Here is a 22502-nt window from a genome sequence, read left to right on the forward strand (position 1 = left end):
GTGCCCAGAGAAGCTGTGGCTGCCCCATCCCTGGCAGTGTTCAAGGCCAGGTTGGACACAGGGGCTTAGAGCAAGCTGCTCTAGTGGAAGGTGTCCCTGCCCTTGGCAGGGGTTGGAGCTGGATGAGCTTTGAGGTCCCTTCCAACCCAAGCCATTCTGGGATCTTATTAACTTGTCCTTTTAAACCCAAGAACTCTCCTCTCCCTGCAGTCACCATTAACTCTGATTTTGCTCCCTTTTCCTCCACTTCCCCACTACCCAGCACTTCCCTGTCCCTGTTCAGCTTTAGCTGCCTCATCATCCACTTGCAATGCCTCAGCCAGTCCTGTGACACTTGTCCTTCCCAAGGAAGTCGCTTTCTGTCTGCTTCACCCTCTCACGGAGGCAGCAGAGCCACAGCTCTGAGCCTACACAGCACAGCCTGGATCAAGTGTGGAACGGGAGTCCCAGTGCCCATCAGAGTGCACCAGCAGGTTAATTCAGACACTCCTGTGCCCATCTCTGGAGCTGCCAATTTGCCTTTGGAAAGAGCAGGTATTTTTCAGCCTCTCTGAGCCCCTTGAACAAAGTGGGTGGGTTTTTCACAGCATTAATCCATGATTCTCCCCTCCAGGCTTGCTGGAGCTGCTCTGCTCTTCCCCATCTCTGAGCCAGCGAGATTTCCTCTGCTCTCCTTCCCTAGGAATTGCAGCAGAACAGCCTGCATCCAGCCCTAACACAAACCAGGAGCAGATTCCAAGCAAGGCAGAGAGCACAGCTGCATTAGATCTCAGTTCCTGGTCATTACAAAGACCCTGGGGCTTGCCTTTAGCCAAGGAGGGGTTTTAGCCTCAGACCTGGAATGCTGGGGAGGGTCTGGCTGAAACAGCTACATTTCTGCCGCTCACAACATTACATAACTGCCCTGTTTCACTGAGGTTTTTCTTAATGCTGGACAAGGACATTCTAACATAAGAGGTAAATACACACACACACACACACACATATATATATATATATAAGCCCCCCCAGTTTGGTCCCAGAGGTGCATCCAAAGCACAGGTTAAGGACAAAGCTAACTTCCTGTTTCTTTCCCTCAGGCTGGGGAACATGGCACGAGGTGGGTGGCTGCTGCTGCTGCACAGTACAGGGGATGTAATGCACCAGCAGCCATTGGGGTAGTGGTGCGTGGAAACTGGTATCATAAGGAGCCTCTGGCTGAGGTTCCCCTCTCTCTGAGGCTGTAACAAAGCCCCGTCCCCCACAGAGCTGGGACCTGCAGGTTCTGCAGAGGGAAGCGATAGACAAGAGGAGGCACAAACCATCAGTGGCTTTGGGAAGAGAAAGGAACAATGCCCCATCTCTGGCAGCACCAGGCTGGACAGGGCTTGGAGCAACCTGACCTGTGTGAGCTGAGCTGCAGACCAGAGGCCCCTGAGTGAACACTCCATAACCCCCTACAGATGTGTGGATGTGAAATGGGTCACATTGGAAAAGCAACATTAGAGCATGTTAATAGTAATGCCAGGTCTCACTTTGCACGGGTTCACCCAGAGGTGAATTCCACTGTCCCACATGCAGGAACAGCCTGGCGGGTATTTGCTTCCTTGGGTTCAGCAGGATCAGTTGTAACCCCAGCAGATGGGAGCTAGGCAGGGTCCCACCACGTGCTTAAGGAGGGGGAAGTCTACACAAGGCTCACAACTGACACAGAGACCCAACCTGAGGAGCTTCTGGGCGAGCGAGCACCAGTGGCTGGAAGCACCCACCTCAAGCTGTCAAGTGAACTGGAATGCTTTGGCACATGGGTTCCCCTCAACCATTTAGAACAGTCCCAGCAAAGCTGGACTAATCCTTCTCTAAATCCATCTGTCCCATGTTTGCTGGATGCTGGAAGTGCCAATCCCAGCCACGGGATGCTGACATCCCAGTGCCAGCATCCTGGAAGGGCATCAGGCCCATGAGTGACGCAGCTACAGCTGTGGGTAGCAGGACATCCCACCCTTGTTAAACAAGTTTCAGCTCATCTGAAGATGAGAAAAAAAGGTAGAAAAACAGGGAAAAAAGCCACTTTCCCACTTTCCATGGCCAGATAACGAGAGGCTGATGGATTGCTGACTTTCGCCATCGTTTTCAAGCACTATCCGCCTACCTCAGCCCCAGCGACAGCCTCAGGCACTGCAGAAGAGCATTGCCAGCGCAACCCCCAAGTTATCCTGTAAGGAAGGGAAGAGAAATAAGGACACCAGTGGCACACACGCTGCTTCCTGGGAGGTTTTTTTATTGTCATTTTAGTCTTTTTTTCTCTTTTTTTCTGGTTTTTCTATGGAGGCTCAATCTCAGATGTAGATTCAATTTAAGCTTTACAAAAAAAAAATAAAACCAAACCCAAAATCAAACCAAAAAGAAAACCCTTTTTTTGCATTCCATAAAAATTGACAGAAAAGCGCATGGGAACCAGGCTCTGGAAGAGCAGAGCTCTCAGCAGGTCTCCTCATCAACATCTCCTTGCAATGGGTTTACTCAGTACAGTACAACCCTGAGGAACACCCCCTCTCCCCTCCCTCCCTCCCAGCAGCCATTCCCTGTGCCCAGCCCCAGACATACGTGGAATAGATTTATTAGTCTTTTTTTCCTGTTTTCCAGTTCTTCTTTCACACACCACAGTATTTAATAAATTCTTGTTTTACATTTTTTACACCAATGTAACAAAAGGCAGGAGGAGGGGGAGGAGAAGACAAACAATGATCTGTGGTTATGCATATAGATGGGGGGGGGAAGGTTGAAGAGGAGAAGGGGGGAAAAAAAAAAATACATGGACTTCTACAGACATAGCCTAAGGTCTCAAGGGTAAAATGTGGTGCAAAGTAGGCCTCAGAGACTGAAAAAGTTTGTACAGCTTTATTCATGGGGAGGAGATGGCGTTGCATGGGTAGTACTGAATGCAAATCGTGACGTGACGGAACAGAAAAGGGCAAAGGGGAGGGATGAGTTCTCTAAGAAAGGAATCTAACGAGTGCATGGCATGTCTTGTTAGCATGGAGAGGACTTTAACTTTGCTGCTTTCTCTTCAAAGCCTCCACCAGGTCGTTTTTAAGAGCTTCTTGTTTTGATTTGTCTGCAAAAGTCTGCACAGACCTGCGGGGAAGAAGGAGACGCGAGTCAGAGGCCAGAGAAGGTGGTTCCAGGTTCTCCTGGCACATGGGGCGGGAGGAAGGAGAAGCACCTCAACCCCGGCTCAGCGGACACCGACCTCAGTGCGCCTGGTTTACCACGGAAAGCAGAAGGCAAAGTGAACACTCCAGTGAGAATATCAAAGCAAACGTCACTTGAGCAAGGATGGCACCAAGAGACACGCGCTGCCCCAGCAGTTCCGCTCAGCCTCCAGCTGCTGGAGGGAGATTCCCAGGTCTGGTTTGTGTTAGAGCTTGGAAAAGCCCCAGTGTCCCACCAGCAAAGGGTGTTAGCGCTCCTGCTCTCCAAAGGACCACCATGGGAAGGCAGAGAAAACCCAGCCTCTGCCTAGGAAGGGGAGAAGGCTCAGGGCAGCTCCTGAGCCCTTTGCAGACTGTTCACCCAGGGTCCAGCAGCCACAGCAAAACCTCCCTCCGGTGGCTTCACCAGGGGGAGTTCCTGTTCCCCAATTGGCTTTTCCAGTTTGTACCTTACCTACGGGCACTGGGGAATCAAAACAAGCTGAAGAAGAACAGAGATTCTGCCAGCAAGGCTATGGCAGGGGTTCCCTGTTGCTACAGGCTTGGTTGTGGAAGAAAAATGACATCCTTTAGGAGTCATCTTGGCTCACTGCCCCCGAAGAGCTGTGCAGGAGCCTCTGTTTTCAATGGGACAGGAAGAAATTCCCACTTTTCAAAAGCCCTCTTCAATATGATCATTGAGAGACTACCACTACTGGACCTTTCAGGAGCTGCTCCCACAGAAGTGGTCAGGATTTGGCAGGCTTTCTCCCCACACAAACCCTATTTCACACCAGGACTCAAAGCTACCTTATTTCCCTGGATGCTGCTCCTGTAAACACGGCTGCTCTTTGTGGCAGTTGTTTTCCTAACAGTTTTGTAACGCTATTTCCATTCTCTTGTCTCTGGAGACTTCCACTGCTTTAATAAGAATATATACATTTGCTATTTGCATTTGTCACAGGCTGAAGAAGTGGTTCTTGGCCATTATCAACAAATAGAGCATTTTTCCCTTCGTCAGCTTAACGTGTTTAAGACAACATCTGCAACTCATTATGGAGTGGAAGGTTAAAGTGGCTCAGGGTTAGTCACTGCTAGGCATTGAGAGCTCCGGAGCAAATGTGAGCACAGGAACAAAGCCCTTCAGAGCACAAAGCAGAGACTTGAAATGTTTCAGTAGAGCTTGACCAGGACGGGATTTCCAAGCTCCAAGGGATTCAAGATGCACCAGGCAAACAGGGATGTGCATGTGGCGTGAGCTCACGTTTACTCAGGAGTCATGGGGGGTAACACTCAGTTTTTGGGGTTTTTCCCCCCCAAACCTGTGAGAATTCCAGGATTTCACTGCTTCCTGCAGGGAGGATGCTCAGATTACCATTCACTGAAATGGTGTAACAAGGGACAGAGTCCCAGGGCTTCTGGATCGAATCACTCCAAGCTAACGCCACTTCGGGGATGTGACCACATGCTCCTTCCTTGCTCCCAAGCTAAGAGTGCCAAGTGGTAAATCCTGCCATATCCCAGAGCGTGACATTCCAAATGTTGCTTCAAGTGGAGCAACATCTGACATCCAAAATCACAGCATTTAGCTGGCTGTATTAGGAAATAACCCTTGGGTGAAGCACGGCTCAGACGTCATTGCTCAGTCTGCAGGAGTTAGGGGTTAGTTCTGGTCTGGGTTATCATGCAGAGGTCTTGGCTGGTGAGTCCTGGTTTAGTGCTGGTTGTCACCGCACAGGCAGGGGGTACCTGGAGTGCTTTAGTTATCAGGCTGGATGTAGATCTGGCGCTGGGTCAACACTTGAGAAAGCTCCCTCTGCAACTGCTTATACTTTTGGTTGTCGGGGATAGCATCAATAGATCTACAGAGAGCAGTTCAGAAACGAGGGAGGTAAACAGGGAGAAGAACAGTCAGAAGAACTCAGTAACACAGGGCTGCTATTCTGGAAACCAAAGAGCACACTCGGGAGGAATGAGTGGAAATACAAAGGTTGGAAGGAACAGGGAAAAAGCGAGAAGAGGCAGATGCTCTGTGCGTTACCAGTGCCATGACTCAAACTGAGCCATGGGGAGACACAGGAAACAGATTCAATTCCAAAAGCTTCTGGCAACATTCACAAGGAAAAGGACTCTGTTACATATCTAATGTTCATAAATGCTTCCTGGTGAACCCTCTGCACACCACAAATGAAAAGAGAGGCCTGTTCTGAAAGCTGGGCTTGGAGGAAAACCCCAGCCCAGCTGCTCTCTCAGACACCCTCATCTCCCCTGCCCAAGCTGCTGCAAAGGCAGTGCACATATTTAATCAGCACCATTACTCCATCTTCTTCCACGTTTCAGGATGTGAGAGAGGAGCAGCACACGGAGGTGTGAATTCTACATCACCACACTGTGCTTGGAGGTGTAGCTGCAGTTTAAAACCAAATCATTTGGCATCACAGCTCCCAGATTAGGATTTCCTGACCAGAAGTGAGCAAGGGCTGACAAGTAGAGCAGAGTTTCCCTACAGAAAGGCCCAGGGGATTTATTCGCTTCATCTGGACACTGTGTTTTGACCAATAGTGTTGAGAGAGGGACAGTGTTTAAAACAAAGTCTAAATACCACAAACCATTAACGTTACAATCCTGGGACCAACCTGGCTGTCTCTAAGAACAGTAGAAAGAGAAGTGAGAAGTTAAGCACAGCTTTCAACTGTGAGAAGTAAAACTCCTCATTAAAAGTAATCCTGAAATACAAGCGTGGCCAAGTGGGCCGTTTCCTTCCTGCTGAGGCAACAAAGGATTAAAATATCACTTCAAATCTATAGCTACAAGGTAGAAGTGTTCCATAAACACACAACAAATCATGCTTCCAGCGCACAGGGAGGTGGGCAATGAGGGACATGACAAGGCTGTGTAGGAGCTGGGAGTTCCAGTGAGCAAAAGCAGATCAGTGCTTGGCAGGGGCAGTACCACTGGCCCTGTGGGAAGCAGAGTGTTCAGTGGGCAGCTGGAAGCCCCTTACCTCAGCCCATTCACGATGTCCTTTGTTTTTCCAAAATAAATCTCATTCAGTGTACTTCTGATTTTGTTTTCCATGTCCTAGAAATGAAAAGGAAGAAACCAGATGTTCAGTGAGGTCCCTTGTTCTCAGGACCAGGGCCCCCACACTCTTCTGTGCATCGCATGTGTTCATCTTGAGGTACCACACTTCATCTTGGAATCACAGCCTGGTTTGTGTTGGAAGGGACCTTAAAGCTCATCCAGCTCCAACCCCTGCCACGGGCAGGGACATCTTCCACTAGAGCAGCTTGCTCCAAGCCCCTGTGTCCAACCTAGCCTTGAACACTGCCAGGGATGGGGCAGCCACAGCTTCTCTGGGCACCCTGGGCCAGCGCCTCAGCACCCTCACAGGGAAGAGCTTCTGCCTAAGAGCTCATCTCAGTCTCCCCTCTGGCAGGTTCAAGCCATTCCCCTCAGCCTGGCCCTACAGGCCCTTGTCCAAAGCCCCTCTCCAGGTTTCCTGCAGCCCCTTTAGGCACTGGAGCTGCTCTGTAGAATTGACTTCAGCCCAGTGTATTCCTACTATTTAAATTCTCACAAGCCTCTCTCTCTGCTCTTACCAAAGGACTGAAGGCTCAGCTCTGTTCCTGCCCTCTCCTCCCAGCCATTACTCCAGGCTACAACACATCCTCCTGCACCACGAGAGGGCAGCTGCTGTCCAGGTATCCCTTCTCTGCACCGAGCTGCAGAAAAGGGGGATGGATTTCGTCCCAGCCTTACTCTGTAATTTCCTGGCACTGAACAGCCTGGAAGTGGCCAGTCCCAGTCAGCCACTCAGCACAGCCGCCAGATCAGCTGTTCTGTGCCATGGCAAACAGTTTTGGGAAAGATCCTGTAAATAAGCAGCAGTTTTTCATTAAGTCACTTTCCTTCAAGCCAGAAACTTGGGATTGACGAAGGTGTTCTTGCCCCCCTTTCAGTTCCCAGCTCCTTCTGAAAATCCACCACCACTGTACAGGACAGTGCAATGAGACAGCAAAATGGCATTGCAGCAAAGCCCTTCTGGGTAGGTGGCACCTTCAGTCATCATCTGAACATCCACAACTGACAGCAGCCCTAAAATCAAGTGCTAAAACCCAGCCCAGTGGACTTCATGAGCACTTGATACACCCTGAACCTTCAGTGAAAGGGGTGGGTCTGTGCACCAAACCTTGACTGTAAATAATGCCACCCAAAAGCGACTGTAGAAGCAAACATGGGGGTTGGAAACTGTTAACTACTTCTACTGCACTTACAGGGAGGTTACTGCTCTAATGAGCAGGAGACAAAGTGCTGAGCAGTGATTTTGTATCTACAAATGGCTGGAAGCCCTGATAGGAAAATACTGATCCGTCACATACTGAGCAACATCCAAACCATCAGACTTGATACAATAGAAATAACTGGTTTGTAAAGACAAAGGCAACAAAATCCTAAGGCACAGGACCTGGAGAGGGGCTTTGGACAAGGGCCTGTAGGGACAGGCCAAGGGGAATGGCTTGAACCTGCCAGAGGGGAGACTGAGATGAGCTCTTAGGCAGAAGCTCTTCCCTGTGAGGGTGCTGAGGCGCTGGCCCAGGGTGCCCAGAGCAGCTGTGGCTGCCCCATCCCTGGCAGTGTTCAAGGCCAGGTTGGACACAGGGGCTTGGAGCAAGCTGCTCTAGTGGAAGGTGTCCCTGCCCTTGGCAGGGGTTGGAGCTGGATGAGCTTTGAGGTCCCTTCCAACCCAAGCCATTCTATGGTTCTATGACAGGACCAAAGACAGGCAAGAGAACCTGCAGCAGGCTCAAGCTTAAGTGGTTTCACAGCACTCACCTCTACTAAGCGTCCGATATTGGCTATGTGTGGAGAGGAGTCACTCACAGTCTCATCTTTTTCCATCTAGAAAGGAAGAACACAGCTCCATTGAGAACACGGAAATCTGGCAGTAGCTGCACACCAGCTTCCCTTACCAAGGGAAGGGATGGAACAAGTGGGTCTCACATCCTGGAGTAACTCTTCTTTATGTGCAAACAGATGCAAAACCTACTGAGAGCTTCCCAGCATTCAACAGTCTCCCATGTTGATAACAGAAACATAGTGTAATAAACTCCAGGAACCAAACTGATCCCTGCTGCAGATCCCTGGTGCAGACAGGCCCTACAACACTGTCAGCCCCTACCTACACTAAGGGGCTGCAGGAAATCTGTGACAGTGAACATGGAACATGCAGCAGCCCAGCATGTGGAATGAAAACAAGGTTGCTGGTGACGAGACACACACGAGGATGGTGCAGGCAGTGTAACAGATGTGAACACCCCTACAAAACCAGCTGCGTCTCTTCATCTTTGCCTCAAATGCTACTTCCCACCACACACAGGGGACATTCTCCATTCTCAGCATCTCCTGGCAAAAGACACCTTAGACATTACTTACCTGCCAGTGGAGAAGGAAGGTGCAGAGAATAGAAACCCCACAACTCCCTGCCACACCGGTGAAGAGTTCAACTGATGCAGGATTATGGAAAGAGAAAGGTGATGGTCTGCAGTTCTTTTCAGACCAAAAAGCTGAAGCAACATTTAGCTCTGAAGGGGAAGGAAGCACAAAGCAGCAAGAGCTGGGGGGAAAGCAGCAGACTTCCCTTTTGCAGTAGAAGTTCAGAGCTGGATCAATGGAAGTGTATAATGATACCGTGCTGTGGCTGAACAAAGGCAAAGAGCTGAACTGGGTGAGAGATTTACCCCTAAGATCAAAACCTGGGAGCTGGTTCTGCAGAATGCAGCATTTGCTTTATTTCTATCCTACTTTGCCCCATAAAACATCCCTCATGGCCTTGGCTGACCATCCATGATACTGCTAAGGAAAAGACTGTCTTCCCCAGTTCATTCTGGCTAGACATGGACAAGCTGTTGAACAATGAACACCAGTCCCAGGAACCTCAAGTGATCCAAAATGTGCTGAGATGGCACAAAAACAAAACCAGGAGAAAAATGTAGTGGGAAGAACAGGCTACAAAGGGTTTTACTAATCCCACTGAATTCCCATATCCATCTGTTCACATCCTTCCCTCAGGGCAGAGCTGAAAAATCTGGGCCAGCTACAGGTTTCTTCTAATAAGCCAAGTCTCTAACAGGCTTGGGGAAGCATGTAATTTAGTTGGAGCCCTCGAGGCAAAAGATAGCCTAGAAGAGGGGGGGGAGAAAGAGAACAAGGACATTTCATTTCTCCTTTAGATTGCAGTCAGCTTGTTTACATGGCACGGAGACATTCAGCCTGGAGAGTGAACTCTGAGCTCCACACGCACACGTGAACACGCTGGGCTGAGTATGGAGGTATCAGCAAATGGCCCAGAGCTGGGGCAGGGGCTCATTTACTTCCACAGGCTCCCTGCTCAGTGTCCTCCACACCTGGCCAGGCCGAGCTCAATGGTGAGCAGCAGAATCTGAAAATAGAATGATTTGATCTTCTTGCAGAACATCTATTATTACATCTCTATAAAAACTGCTGCCAGAAGGAAAACATTTTCATGTGCTAGAGGAGCCCAGATGTTCCAAGAGGCTGTTCCAAACAGCAGTTTTTGGGGGGCTTTAAAGGCTCCTTCCACACCCGGACCTAGAGCAGAAAGTCTATAGCTGCTTAAAGAAAGGGGTTAATTTGCTCTAGGGGGAAATTGCTCTCTGGAAGTTGATGTTAACAAGCAGCCCATCTTCCCACTGTCACTCCCCATCTGCTGTAGAGCTCAGCCAAAACCCTGACGCTAAGGAGCCAAGTCCAATGCGCACGGCTCAGCCGCTCCTCTCCCGATCGAGATACGCTGCTTGGCTTCCTGGCCTCATCTCCCAGCCATCTGCTGCAAGTCTGACTCAGAGGGAAGCTCTCTCTGCTGGGTATATTAAGCTCTCGATGGCTGGCTGGTCACTTTGGCTGTTTCCTGCATGGAACAGAGCAGCTGTTTGGGCTTTCCGTAGATGTGATTTGGAGGAAGAGTTAGTACGAAGAGAGAAAGTTCAGTTGGAGAAAACACTTTGGTTCATCATAAAAGCATCTAAAAATACCAGGCAGATAAGAAGGAAACTCATCCACCATTTTGCTGTGAAGCACTGACAACATCCACAGCTGCTCTGGCCACACAGCAACATGGAATCTCTTTAAGGAAACATAAACAGGGAGTGTGAGCCAAAGGCTCCCAGGCCACAGGCCCTGGGGCAGGCTCCAGTCTCCAGGTGGAAAATATGTGGAATTATTTGGATATCAGCAAGGCAAAATCTGGCCCTGCCGCTCCCACTCTTAGTTCAAACTGTAACAAGATAAATGCAGGTTGTGAGCTACACAGGGCTTGCAGCTTGTAGAAATCAGCTGAGAATTTACCCTTTCATGGGTATTTATTCGGTGTAACCAAAGTTATCCCACATCCTTTACCAAACTGTCCCATCAAAACCATGAGGAAATCTGGGAATGCAACATCAGCTTTGGATGCCATGAAGTCCAGAGATGCTCAGCTCTTCTACTCTCTCTTTTTCTAAACCAGTCATTATAGAACTGATTATATGGACGTAAAATCCAGATGTTCATGTGAGGCACAAATAATTCCCTGGACAATTCTGCTCAGTTCATCCCTGCTATCCTCTGCACCCCAAAACACTGCTCAGTTAGCAGTGAAAGAGACAGTGCTTCCAGGAACCTGGACAACCACTGAGGAAGAGCTTAAGGATTGCAACAGCTACAACTGGAAGATCCCTCTGGTAGGAAAACACTCCCTGACTCAGCTCACATTCTCACATCTGGAAGTCGGTGGGATAGACCTAACATGAAAGCTCAACTTGATGAAAATATATGGTTCTCCTAATTGCAGAGCACAAGCCTCAGAGGATTTACCTATTATGATAAATGGCAGAATGTCTCTGCTGGTGTTTTATGGAGCAGTAACAGACCACAGAGCACATCTTCCTGAGCGCAGGGAGAGCTCAGTCCGCAACAGAGCAGCCTTCATCCAGCCCTGCAGACTGTTCCACCTTCATTAGAGAGCATTTCAAGTATGAAAATCAACACACATCTGTGCTGGTTTAATGTGAAAGCCCAGGCTTCACTTCCCCCTGCTTTATATCCTCTCCTTTCCACACCTCTGGAAGTAAATAAACGATAGGTTTGGAGCCAGCTTCTTCCTCGGTGAACTTGAACTTCCTCACAATGGTCATGGTGGTGTAGGAAACACACACAGGTTCTTTGTGCCCAGCGAGGCCCCCAAAAGGCACCTGCTAAGTCTTGCTTTTAAGGAGGGGGCTGCAGAAATCTGTCACACAAAGTGCAGTTTTGACTCTTTGCCAGAGAATGGGAATGCTACATCTACTTTGCATGAAATGAAACCGGATCATCCAGCTGCTCTTACCTTAAAGTGCAGCCTCAAAACCTCCAAACTGAGCCAAAGCAATGCAGAGCCGTGTCAAACGACACAAGTGATTCCAATGTACACAGAGAGGACGGGACCCTAATGTCTGTCAGGGAGAAAACCATCTGCCAAGCATCTGGCTTGAATCAGAAGCAGGGCAGTTACCTGCAGTCACTGGAGAATGTGCAAGGTAACCAAAAGGCTGCTGCCATTCCCCATTTCACTACAAGCACTTCTCCCTTTGGGGTAAATAGAAGGGAGCAGGCCCTGTCCTTTCCCTTCAGACATAGAGCACTTCCACCCACGGCCCCTCATCGAGGCAGACGGTGTGCAACACTTTGCTCCTTCTCTATCCCAATTCCAAAACCATCAGGTAAAGTAAATTAAAGCTACACAAAGATTTACAACCTCCCAAAACTGGCCAACTCCTCCATCTACTGTGGTTCTCCCTCTTTACTTATTCTGGCCACTTACAAACATAAAATGCTTGTACAGCTAATTTCCCCCTATAAACAAAGGCAGAGACAACTCCTGTAGCAGCACATGAACCACTGCCTGGGATACCCACTGAAAAGTAGTAGTTCGATGAATTGGAAGAGATGTGTCACTTCTCAGTGACATCAGAGTAGACAAAGTCTAGGGACATGACCTCCAAGTAGTATCTACCCAGCACATAACATTGCGTGGCCACAATCAAGGTGTAAGAACACTCAGACACCTGGTGTCCTGAAGAGAGAAAAGAATCATTGTTAGACATTCGGTGCAGCACTGAGGAATGGCCTCAGTGGAAGCCTCACAGGAACAAGAGTCTGGGGATATTCAAGAAATGCAAAGCCAAGTTCTTCCAAATAGCCTTGATAAAGGCACCAAAACCTCCCTCTGTGTTTGTGTCTGATGCAGGACAATGGTATTTCAGTGGTGGGAGACGACAGCAGAGTCTAGAAATCACTGTTCTCTAACTTGTAGATCCCAGCTGAGCTCTACCACGCTGTCCATGCACAGATCTTGATTACTTGTGCCAAGTGTAATGTGCAGACATCAGGAAGGGGAATTCCTGAGCAAGTGTTTCCACCTGAAGCTGCAAATGCTTCCCACAGCATTTCAGTGTCAGCCATGCCCAGCTCTCCATGCCTTACAGAGGCGGGGAATCAGGAGGCATTCCAGGAGCTGTTCTTTGCGCCTGCTCCCAGCCACCAAGTTCATCACTCAGGAGGTGCCCGATTTGCAGCCACGAGGCAAAACTGGTTTCAAAGTAATGGCTCTCAACAGAGCTCCCTTTCAAAGCACTCAAAGGTTCTCTCTGCCACCAGTTTATAAGCCAGGATATTACAAAGCTTGTGAACACTTCAAAAGCTTCCACTGAAACACAAGGGCATCTGCTATTCACACTGTAGGATCAAAGGTGGTCAAGGAGCTTAAATGTTGAGTTGACCAAAACCATGTACAATTTACCATGGACAAAATTCTGGTTAGGAGATCAGATTACTGGGGTCAAGGTAAAACTGTACCACAGCAATCGAGAGGTAACTAAAACCTACTTTTGGTGCCTGAGCTTGCCGCAGACTCTACAAAAAGCCTACCAGAAAGTGGAAAAATAACCCCTGCTGTCCTTAGGTGATGTGGCAAACTGGATTTACAGCAAAGTTTAGTCCAGCTACAGCTAAATAAATGGCTCAGGACAAACAGCTCCTCCTCCCATAGCACAGCTCAGCTCAAGGCAGCATGAAGGTTCTGCTGTGGATTCTGTCCCATTAAGCCTCCTATGACATCCACAGACAGAAAATCTCCAGCCCAAAGCTCCACTCTGAAAGTCAAGTTTCCATTGTTTGTGTAGAAGCAGTGCATCATTACCCCAGTGGCTTTTTTATGGATACTTCCATTGGAAGCAGGCCCCTGCTTTAATGCATCACATATGAATGAAATGCTCTGCTGTTCAAATGATGACAGAAGCATGAATCTCCCTGCTGAACCTTAGAGAGTGAAAGTCAAACTAAACAAGGCCTAAAGCAGTTCAGGCCAAGGTGTACTGAGGACACCCCATTCTCAACAGGCTCTTGTTTTCCTTGGCACAGCTCTCGTGCACCATAAGGCCATGGCCAGAGTCAAGCCCTTGGCCTCCACTTTACAGCTATGATTTCAAGTATTAGGAAGGCCTGTGATTAAGTATTTGTCCGCGTCACCATAACTCAGGTGTAATTACTGCAAAGCTTTGCAATGCTCAAAACTGTCTCCACATGCCTCATCCCTGCCTGCTTTTCCATCAGCTTCTTCTGGAAATCAACCACGTGGAAAGAAACATCCCCCAGGTCTAAGGCAAGCTACTGCAGCTGCAAGACTAACACAATCCTGGTTTCTCTCTGCAATCATAGAGCCTTCTTTCCTCTTTGTGGCTCAAACCTGTACAAGAACATGAAGTGTTTAACAGAGTCTGCATTGTCCTTTGTATCGAGAGCAACAGTCTGCCCTGGGAAGTCTCATAAAGGAGTTTCAGCTACTGCCAATCTCTCCAGTCATTCATGACCATACAATATGCCTTCTGTCCTCCAGAGTTTATTACCTTGCTCGAGTCACTGATTTCCACAGCCCGCATCTTAAGCAGCCACACTTCATCAGCAGCATGAGGCAGGGAGATGGCCTCCTCTGGCAGGTGGCTGGGGCAGAAGCACCTTCACCCAGGGAAGTCAAGCCCAGCAGATCCTGCCTGCCAGAGCCTGAGACAGCAGCACTGCCTCAACAGTCATCAGCCTGGCACTTTCCCTGCCAAAACCAGAGCTCTCAAGAGGAAGTCAAAGTAACGCTGGCACAAACCCCAGATGTTTAGAAGAGATTCTTTTCTTCTTCAAGAGATTTTATAAATCACAGTCTTCATACTGCCGGAAGAAAATACTAATAAAGGATACTAAAAGATAACTGGTGTCTTGAAGAACAGAGGAATCCTACAGTCAATGCAAAATAGAGGCTTGCTGATGGCTTTTCAAAGAGAGACGTAACAGAACAGGTCACCTTGTATTTTTATAATCCTATTGGAATCTTCCAGTAAGAAAATGGGCAAATCTTACAAATAAAACTGTCTGGGTGATGCAAATCAAAGTATAAAAACACAGGAATACCAAAGGACAAATGAAGACTTAAAAGCAAGTCCAAACTCCTACTGAATGTTCTCTATGTTTAATTGAAAGCTATCCTGCCACCAAGCAAAGTTCAAGGGGCTTCCTTGTAATCACACACTTATGTATTAACTGTTTCACTGGGCTGCACACACAGCAGGAGAAGAGATCTTTATACAGCACCTCACAAAAGCAACTTTCTGTGCCTCACTGGGGCTACTGGGTACATAAATAAGGAAAGGCATGCCTGGGGGCTGCAGCATCCTCTCATGCCAATATAGAGGTGTACCTGTCTGGTGAGGCTCCCTCCAAGGTTCATAGTACCAGAACCAGTCTTATTAGTCTGCAGCCACAGCATCACTGTGGAGGTCAGCTTGTAATGAGCAGTACGACCGCTGGATTTCTCCTGGATAACAAAAGGGATAGAGACAAAAGGTTAAAATCCCTCCCCAGCCTAGCTGGTGGCTGGCCCTGCAGACCCCATAAGCCTCAGGACAGGTATGTGTAACCTCACTCACACAGCACAGCCTGTTTCCTAGAAATCAGTGTGCACATTCCCCTAATTTTCCAAAGCAAATCTCGTTGGAGCCATCTCACCTCCCATTACCTTGGCTTTATTACCTCATTAGTGATATTTATCTGTAGAGCTTTATGTTAAAAAAATATCTATAATCTCAGGCTCACGTGCACAGAAAGTAACATACTTCCAATTCTTCCGGGATTCTTTTTGATTGCAGCCCTGACTTATCTCTATCCAAATTGCTCCAGGGAATATCCAGAAATTAACAGGGGAAAGCAGTCACAGCCCCTCAGACAATATTGCATTGTTCAGCAGAACACCTGTGCTCTTCAACTGGCTGGAATTAACTGGGGTTTGTTTGCACTTGGGTGTATCAGCTACCCCAGAGGCTGTACCTGAACCTCCACCACGTGGATGGAATCCCAGCATCCCTTTATCTTCTTTGATCCATCTCCAGCTTTCTTAATGAGGATCACCCCGGCAAAGCCATGATCCAGATCCCAGAGGTAGACAGAGGAGACTCCACCTTCAAAATACCTGCAGGATGCAATGCAATATGCACGTTAAAAGTAAGCAGGATCCCAGCCAGAGTCAGATAGCAATAATAGTCTTAAATAAGCAGAATCTCTACATCCTAGGAAAGAGTCTTCCTTCTTTTAAGGCAGCACCCTCTCAGCAGTTACACACCTGCAAACACAGCAGTTAGAATCCTTTTATAACACAGAGACTTGCCTTACAAAAACCTGGACATTTCTCTAAAGGAGGATAAAAGTCTGGTGAGAAACAGAGCTAGTTACAGATTCCTCCAGTCCTTGAGCAAACAACTCCTCTGATTCCAATTAACTACAACAGCTGGTAAAAGCACGACTACAAAGCAGGCCAAGAGTAAGGCTTTATTTTACAGTTCAGGCCTTCCTCCCCCCTATTTTCTCTCTCCATTGGGAAAGCCTGAAAGTTCTTTACAACCAAGTCTGCTAATTCAGACAAAAGGGAGCAAGGAGCTTTGTGCTGCTGCCTCACAAGTTTGTGTGAAGCCGAGTTATTGATTTATTACACATAGAGCTGAACTGAACCCAAGGTTCTTCAAAACGAAGGGATGCTGTGGAGGTTTAGGTGTTATTCCAGCTTTGGATACAATAGAAAAGAAGCTGGACTCCCTAAAGCTCAGGTTGCTGTTAGCAAAAAGCACACCCTTAGAAAACTAGCAATGCAATGACATCTGCAGAGCCCCACTTCTCCTTTGTAACAGTGGTGCAAGGCTCCCGATGTGCCAGATGGAAGATGCACTCTGAAATAACAGTAAACAACCTAACACCGCAGGGAGAAAGATGCACAAGAAGCAATTTTGGCTTCTAGAAAACCAAACCTGTAAGGCACAGCACGTTACTGTTTCTACTCTCAAGTTACCAAACAGCCACGAGGAATATTGAGCAGGGAATAACAGCTCTTAGATGTCAGCAATGAACTCACACTGCAAGAAGCACCATCTCCTGCAAAGGGGCAAGGGAAGGAGGAGAGGCAACTTCAGCTGAGCCAGCAGATGAATGGTACAAGGTTTTAGTAGTCAGACATTTCTGTTCTGCGCACTTGCTGCTGTTCTGCATGTAAGGCTCACAGGATACCTGAGAACTCATGGTCTGGAGGACAGCAAAAGCTCACCATGCAGACATGAGGAGCTGCTATGACTGACAGTCGCACAGATTAAACCACTGATGAGCAAGATGATCCCATAGACCTGCAAGTGACTGCATGTTTCTCCTCTTCTACAAGAAAGAGAAGTATCACTCACTGTCAACGTGAAGAACTTGTTGAACTCTTCCACCTTCACACTCCCCTCCTTTCCAACCACAAGCCTCATGATTGTAAGTGGCACTTAAGATGTGATTTACTGTGCAGTTTGGACTTTATGAAGTGCTGTGGACTCAAGAACACGAACCCATCCTTTCTACAAGTCAGGAGAAGATATTGGGAAGTTGATGTGAACAATGCAGGTAACTTTCAGCACATCCTCTGCACAGAGAGAATGACCAAAGAGCCCCAGTTCTTTTTAGACGCATGCATCCAAGCCTGTATCAAACCCAATGCTGATGCCAGGAGGGGCATACGACTTCATAGCAACTCACTACATCGTTTTATTTTTAATAGGTGACTACTGCTACTAATCACCAGGTTTAGTCTGAGCATTTAAGAGGCCAACACACACTGTCCTATGACATTTGTCATGTCACTGATCATATACCCTTAAGAAACCCCTTTGCTCCACAGGCATGCTAAAGCCAGACTTCCAGCAGGCAATTTAAACCTAACAAACCAAGAAACACCCTTTTTATATCCCCAGGGGAGTTCACAGATGGATTTTGGTTAATGCACTTAATGGGAATTTCAGTCCTGCAGCAAACCTCAGCTCCAACCAAAGTGACCTTTCCTTTGCCAAAAGGGCAGCCTGAATCGAAGGGCAGAGACCTGAAGCTCTTTGTCCATTTCTAGGGCAAGTTTGCTTAAGAAAATAGTCAACTGTAGTGAATTCACTCCAAATGACCTGTCAGGCACTGCGAATGGGACTGTGTGCACAGACAGTTTCCCCATTAGGCACTTTATGAGCTTGCTGTGAGCACGAAACATTCATTAAGAGAGGGACCAAAACAAGGCTTTTGGAAATTTCTTCTTACCTACTGTACTTTGATCCTAATGACATGAGACAGGGAAAAAAATTGTTTTTATGTGCTTCACCTTTATGAGATTTTACATAAAGGCTTTTGTGGGTATTTTAAGAATGTGCTAAAATGTTGTCTGAAACCACATAAAACCAGCTGAGGAACCTCCCGCCAGAACTAACAGCGCACACATGGAAACACTTTAACTTGCCTTTGTGTATTTAATGAATCAAATATAGTATTAATATTGTTTTAAATACCAACATGCTATTTCAATAAAGTTGCTTTGCCATGGCCAGATCCAGCATCCTGAGACTCCAACAAAACAATGCCAGTGACTGAACCAGTATGAAACCAAGGCACACTGGGCTTCAGCATTATAACGTCACTCCTCCTTCCTGGGGAGCAAATACATGTCACTGAGCTCTCCGTGAGATTTCACCTTTCCTCACACTAAAATGCACTGCAGTGGGATTTAAGATGATCCAAGCCCAGGAAAGGCATGTCTGGAGAGGGGAACATTCCTTGAAACCTGTTTTCTTCAGGAAAAGTAAAGAAGTGCTACAGGTTAACTGGCTGCTACATAAGAGAGACCTGGATGACAGATTGGTAGGAATTTAAACATACATTCATGAACCTGGATTTGCTGCAGGAAGGCTGGACTACCTCCAAGGAACCCTTTCAGCACAGATGAAAGAGTAGCACTTAGTAAAATCCAAGTAGGAGAGGTAACCAGCTTGGAAAAGGTTCCTGCAAGGCATCATCTTCTCTGGTATAGAAATGGATGGGCAAAGCAGAGCACAGGCTCAAAGTCACATGCAGTGGTTGCAGCAAAACCCTTTGAAGCACCACCTAGCTCCTGGGTTGAACAGAAGCTTCTTTGATGGCCTGTTCTGGATGCTCCTGCTTGTGGCACGTTCTCCTCCTGCACAATGCACTCTTGGAATCAAGAAAACCCCAAGGCAATCTGTCTTCTTCACAAGTTCTCTCCCAAAGCACCCAAGGCTCAGCACAACACAATGAGCAGATGCTTTTGAGACGTACAAAAGATCTGAAGAAGGAGGAATTCCTACTGGGACAGCCCAAAAACATCTCCAAAAGATAAACCCCTTCCAAAGGACGGCAATTCAAAGCAAAGCCATTGCTCCAATTGTGCTCAAGGACACGGAGCTCTCCAGGCTGTACCCTGGGTTTACCTATAGACAAAAGATTGCTATAAAACATGTGAAAAAGCATAGACTTAGAGGTGTCGTGTCCCTTTGTTAACGACCAAAGCTCTGCCAAATCAATCCCAGGATTTGGTTTGGGTTGGAAGGGATCTTAACAGATCAAATGCTGTCTCTGTCCTTTCTGAGGATGACCAGTGTTCTTCCACCTCCAGTAAAACTGCTTCCTACGCAGTTGCCCAGGAAGATGACTACAAGGAATAAGGCTCAACGTAACCATTCATTCTCTTTACACAGTTCAGAATAGCTTTTCCCTCAGAATCAACTGGAGTCAGAACGCCAGGATCGAACACTGCAGCTCTCCATCCGTTACTCACCAACCACAGAACTCCTGGAAAAAGCTGTTTTATACAAAAAATGTCACACTCCAACCTGACCTACTTTACAAATGCAAGAATAAAAGAAAATATTTAAGCTAAGAGTGATCCAAAGCTTTATGAAGTGTTTGAAGTTGAAGCGGGTGGGGACCCAGGATGGAAACTTGTTCAAGGAACTCCAGCTGTAGCCATGAAATAGAGAGGCTGTGGCCAGAACAAAGCCATAGCTTCAAGAGGGATGTGACAGGGGAGGAAATCCCCCATCTTCCAGCATAGACCTCAAGAAAGGAGGACACATCAATCACTTTGCTTTACCACTAAAGGACATATCAGAAAAGGCACTTTCCTGATCGCATTCTGCTTCTCACAAGCCTTGCAAGCGAATGCTTGACCCTATACTGAGAAAATGAGTTTCCACCCCAGAGCAGTAAAAACAAGAGCTCTGCCTTTCAATTACACTTCAGAACCAAATCACTCATCCATAAAAGCACATCTGGATTTTCCAGTCAGGAAACTGAGTGCCAGAGACAAAAACCCACCCGGTGGCGCTGGCTTAAGGCTCTCGCAGCACTAAGCCACAAAGCCCTGAAGCCAAAGCACCAGGACCTGGAAGCTCAGGCTATACAAACCTTCAAAGGAGCTGCACTGTTTCAAAGTGGCTCATTTAAAGCAGCAAAATAGATTTGCTTTTTTATTTCCCCTGAAGGTTGCCTCGCTGTTCCTTCCAGCTACAGAAACTGAGCAGGGAAGGAAAGGCAAATGGCTCCATCTATTTAGACCAACAGACTTCCAAGAAACCTGCCATTTAAACAACCTACCCCAAAGGAAAACATTGAGCATGCAGCTACGAATGTTTTTACAAGTGTGACAATGAGTAAAGTCACAATGGGAGAAGCTGGTGTCTAACAGCAACCCCAAAACATCACCTAGCTGAGGCAGCAGCCCCTCCAACTGCTATTAAAGCAGACGACTATAATGGCAAATGACTTGGCACAATTTTCCCTGAGTCCTTCCCCTGTCATTTCAAACCAGCACATAAATAGCAGCAGAAATATGAAGGAAGTGGCAAGTTTCAGCACTCCCCCCTCCACCAAACCATCACTCAGGTATATTCATTCCGATCACCTGCAACTCATAGCTCAAGTGATGAGGGACAGAAAAGTCTTCAGGACAGCACCAAGAGATCAGAGTTGTCACTAAGGAATTTTGTTGCCTGTCCCCTCCATCCAGCTTTCTAGTAATGAGGCTCAGAAGCCTGCTCTTTAATGAAAAGGACAGGTTGGGACCAGGAGCTCCCCAGGATGTAACACTTCTCCCACTGGCATGAGCACGGATGATTTACAGTTCCTCTCTCCCTCCTCCTCCGGTCCCAGGCGTGCAGCTGTGTAACACTTCCAGCACGTTACCTCAATCCTTCAAATGAGGAAGGTAAAATGTTTGTGTGTACAGAGCAGGGCTGTTCCACCACAGTTTATGAACACAGCCTGAAGTATGCTTGTGGACTCTGTACAGGTATTTTACACACATTCTTTCCAGCATACACAGGTGCAGAACTCCCTGGAGCAAACATACCAATCTGGTTAGGTATGTGTAACTTCAATGCCAGTTGTACTTAAAAACACACATCTGGACCATGGTGGGATGACTCAAACAGCAAAGCAGAGCTGTGAAGTGCAAGAACTCTGCAAAGAAGGAAAACAGTATCCAAACAATGGGATCTTGAAGGTCAAAAACCTCCCAGAACCTCCAATTTTGTGCTTTCTAGGACCCTTCATTATTGAAGAAAATTCTAAATGTATTGCTCACATTTGCCTTACCACCCAATTGCTCTTGGCAGATGGAAACTAATGACCCAATCCCTTTTGAGAAGTCACCTGGAAACAGTTCCATTAACTACCTCATAAGCAGGACAATGGGTCACTTTGTAACATGTCCCAATGTGTTCCTGGTTCATTAACTACCAGGAAGTACCAAGTGCTTCCCAGTCTTTCACCCGTAGCGATCCACTGGCCCGACCTGCTCCACTTCATCCACCAACAGTCTGGCACAGTTTGGACCCCGCCAGTTATAATTCAGCTATGGGTCGGAGGGGAAAAGGCAGCAGCAGAAGTCCTCTGTATCAGGTATTAAGCTGGCCAGAGTCTGCGCAGGCTACAGATTGCATGTGACATATTTCTTTCTTCATATAGAGATCAGATATGCTACAAGAAGTTACTCTGTCTTCCATTTTCCATCGTTAAACACTGTGTATCTGTGAGAACATGAAGTGAATTTCTATGAAGAGCAAGCACAGGCACGCGCTGTTAGAGATAATCACATCATAACAAACTGACATGGTACAACTGAGCCTTGCTCCACTTTCGGAAGCATGTAAGTAATTTCTTGCTGGAGATTTCAAACCTTCAGAGAGCGGTGTTTAAGAAGAGCACCGCATCATCAGTGCTGACCTGCTAATGCTTTCCCTCTCCAGCCTTCACGTTTTATGTAATCACAGAGAACCGTGGGAGCCCAAGGGAAAAGCTCCTCCTCCTCCAAGTATCTCCGATTCAGAAGACAAGAATGTGGTCTGGATCGGGCTGCTCCAGAACGAAGCACCCACAGAAAGGAAAAAAGCAGGAGAAAAGAAACTAATTGAAGTTTTCAAAGCTTCATTTTCCCCTCTCTTCTTCGAAGTTTATTCTAATCCATGTACTATATCAGCAAGCTCAATACTGATTCTGGTTTGAGTTTTGAGCTGCCCACAGGCAAATTAAGGAAGGGACCTCAACCCCGCTCTGTTTACTCTTACATCAAAACAATGTCCCTGGGAAAGCATCATGCTTGTGATTTTAAAAGCACAAGAACATTAAAGCAGCATCTTGGCAGTTTAGGTCTGTCTTAGGAGACTTCATCTTGCATTTATCAGCCTAACCCAGAGGCAAGAATCTCACAGATGACATAATCCTGATGTCACACCCTATTGTGCAGAAGCCCAGCCAGCAGTGAGATGGAAAGTCAGGTTTCCTTAGAGCTGGGATGCATAACAAATGCATCTGGATTCAATCTGCAGGGCCCTTGCTGTGAAAAACCACAGGAATCACCATGGCCAAGAGAAAGGCATCACAAAGGGCTAGTAACCA

At 47.3% G+C, this 22502-nt stretch overlaps 1 protein-coding gene across 3 annotated transcripts in view; it reads right to left on the reverse strand.

The window, feature by feature from the left end:
• Nucleotides 1–14: 14 nt before the first annotated feature.
• Nucleotides 15–22502, reverse strand: part of CAPZB (capping actin protein of muscle Z-line subunit beta) — a 65962-nt gene continuing 43474 nt past the window's right edge. Inside the window, exons 5-10 of one of the 3 annotated variants that reach the window (XM_080631178.1) lie at nt 15582–15723; nt 14956–15072; nt 8010–8075; nt 6178–6254; nt 4923–5035; nt 15–3117 (exon numbers count right to left, since the gene is read on the reverse strand). In XM_080631178.1, the coding sequence (XP_080487304.1) occupies nt 4933–5035; nt 6178–6254; nt 8010–8075; nt 14956–15072; nt 15582–15723 (505 nt within the window). In that variant the 3' untranslated portion in view covers nt 15–3117; nt 4923–4932. Of the gene's footprint in view, nt 3118–4922; nt 5036–6177; nt 6255–8009; nt 8076–8121; nt 9616–14955; nt 15073–15581; nt 15724–22502 lie in introns of those variants that run through there. The other 2 variants (XM_080631179.1, XM_080631180.1) reach the window with 2 other exon arrangements.

The sequence above is a fragment of the Psittacula echo genome (assembly GCF_963264785.1).
Source record: "Psittacula echo genome assembly, chromosome: 17".
NCBI classification, from domain to species: Eukaryota; Metazoa; Chordata; class Aves; order Psittaciformes; family Psittacidae; genus Psittacula; species Psittacula echo.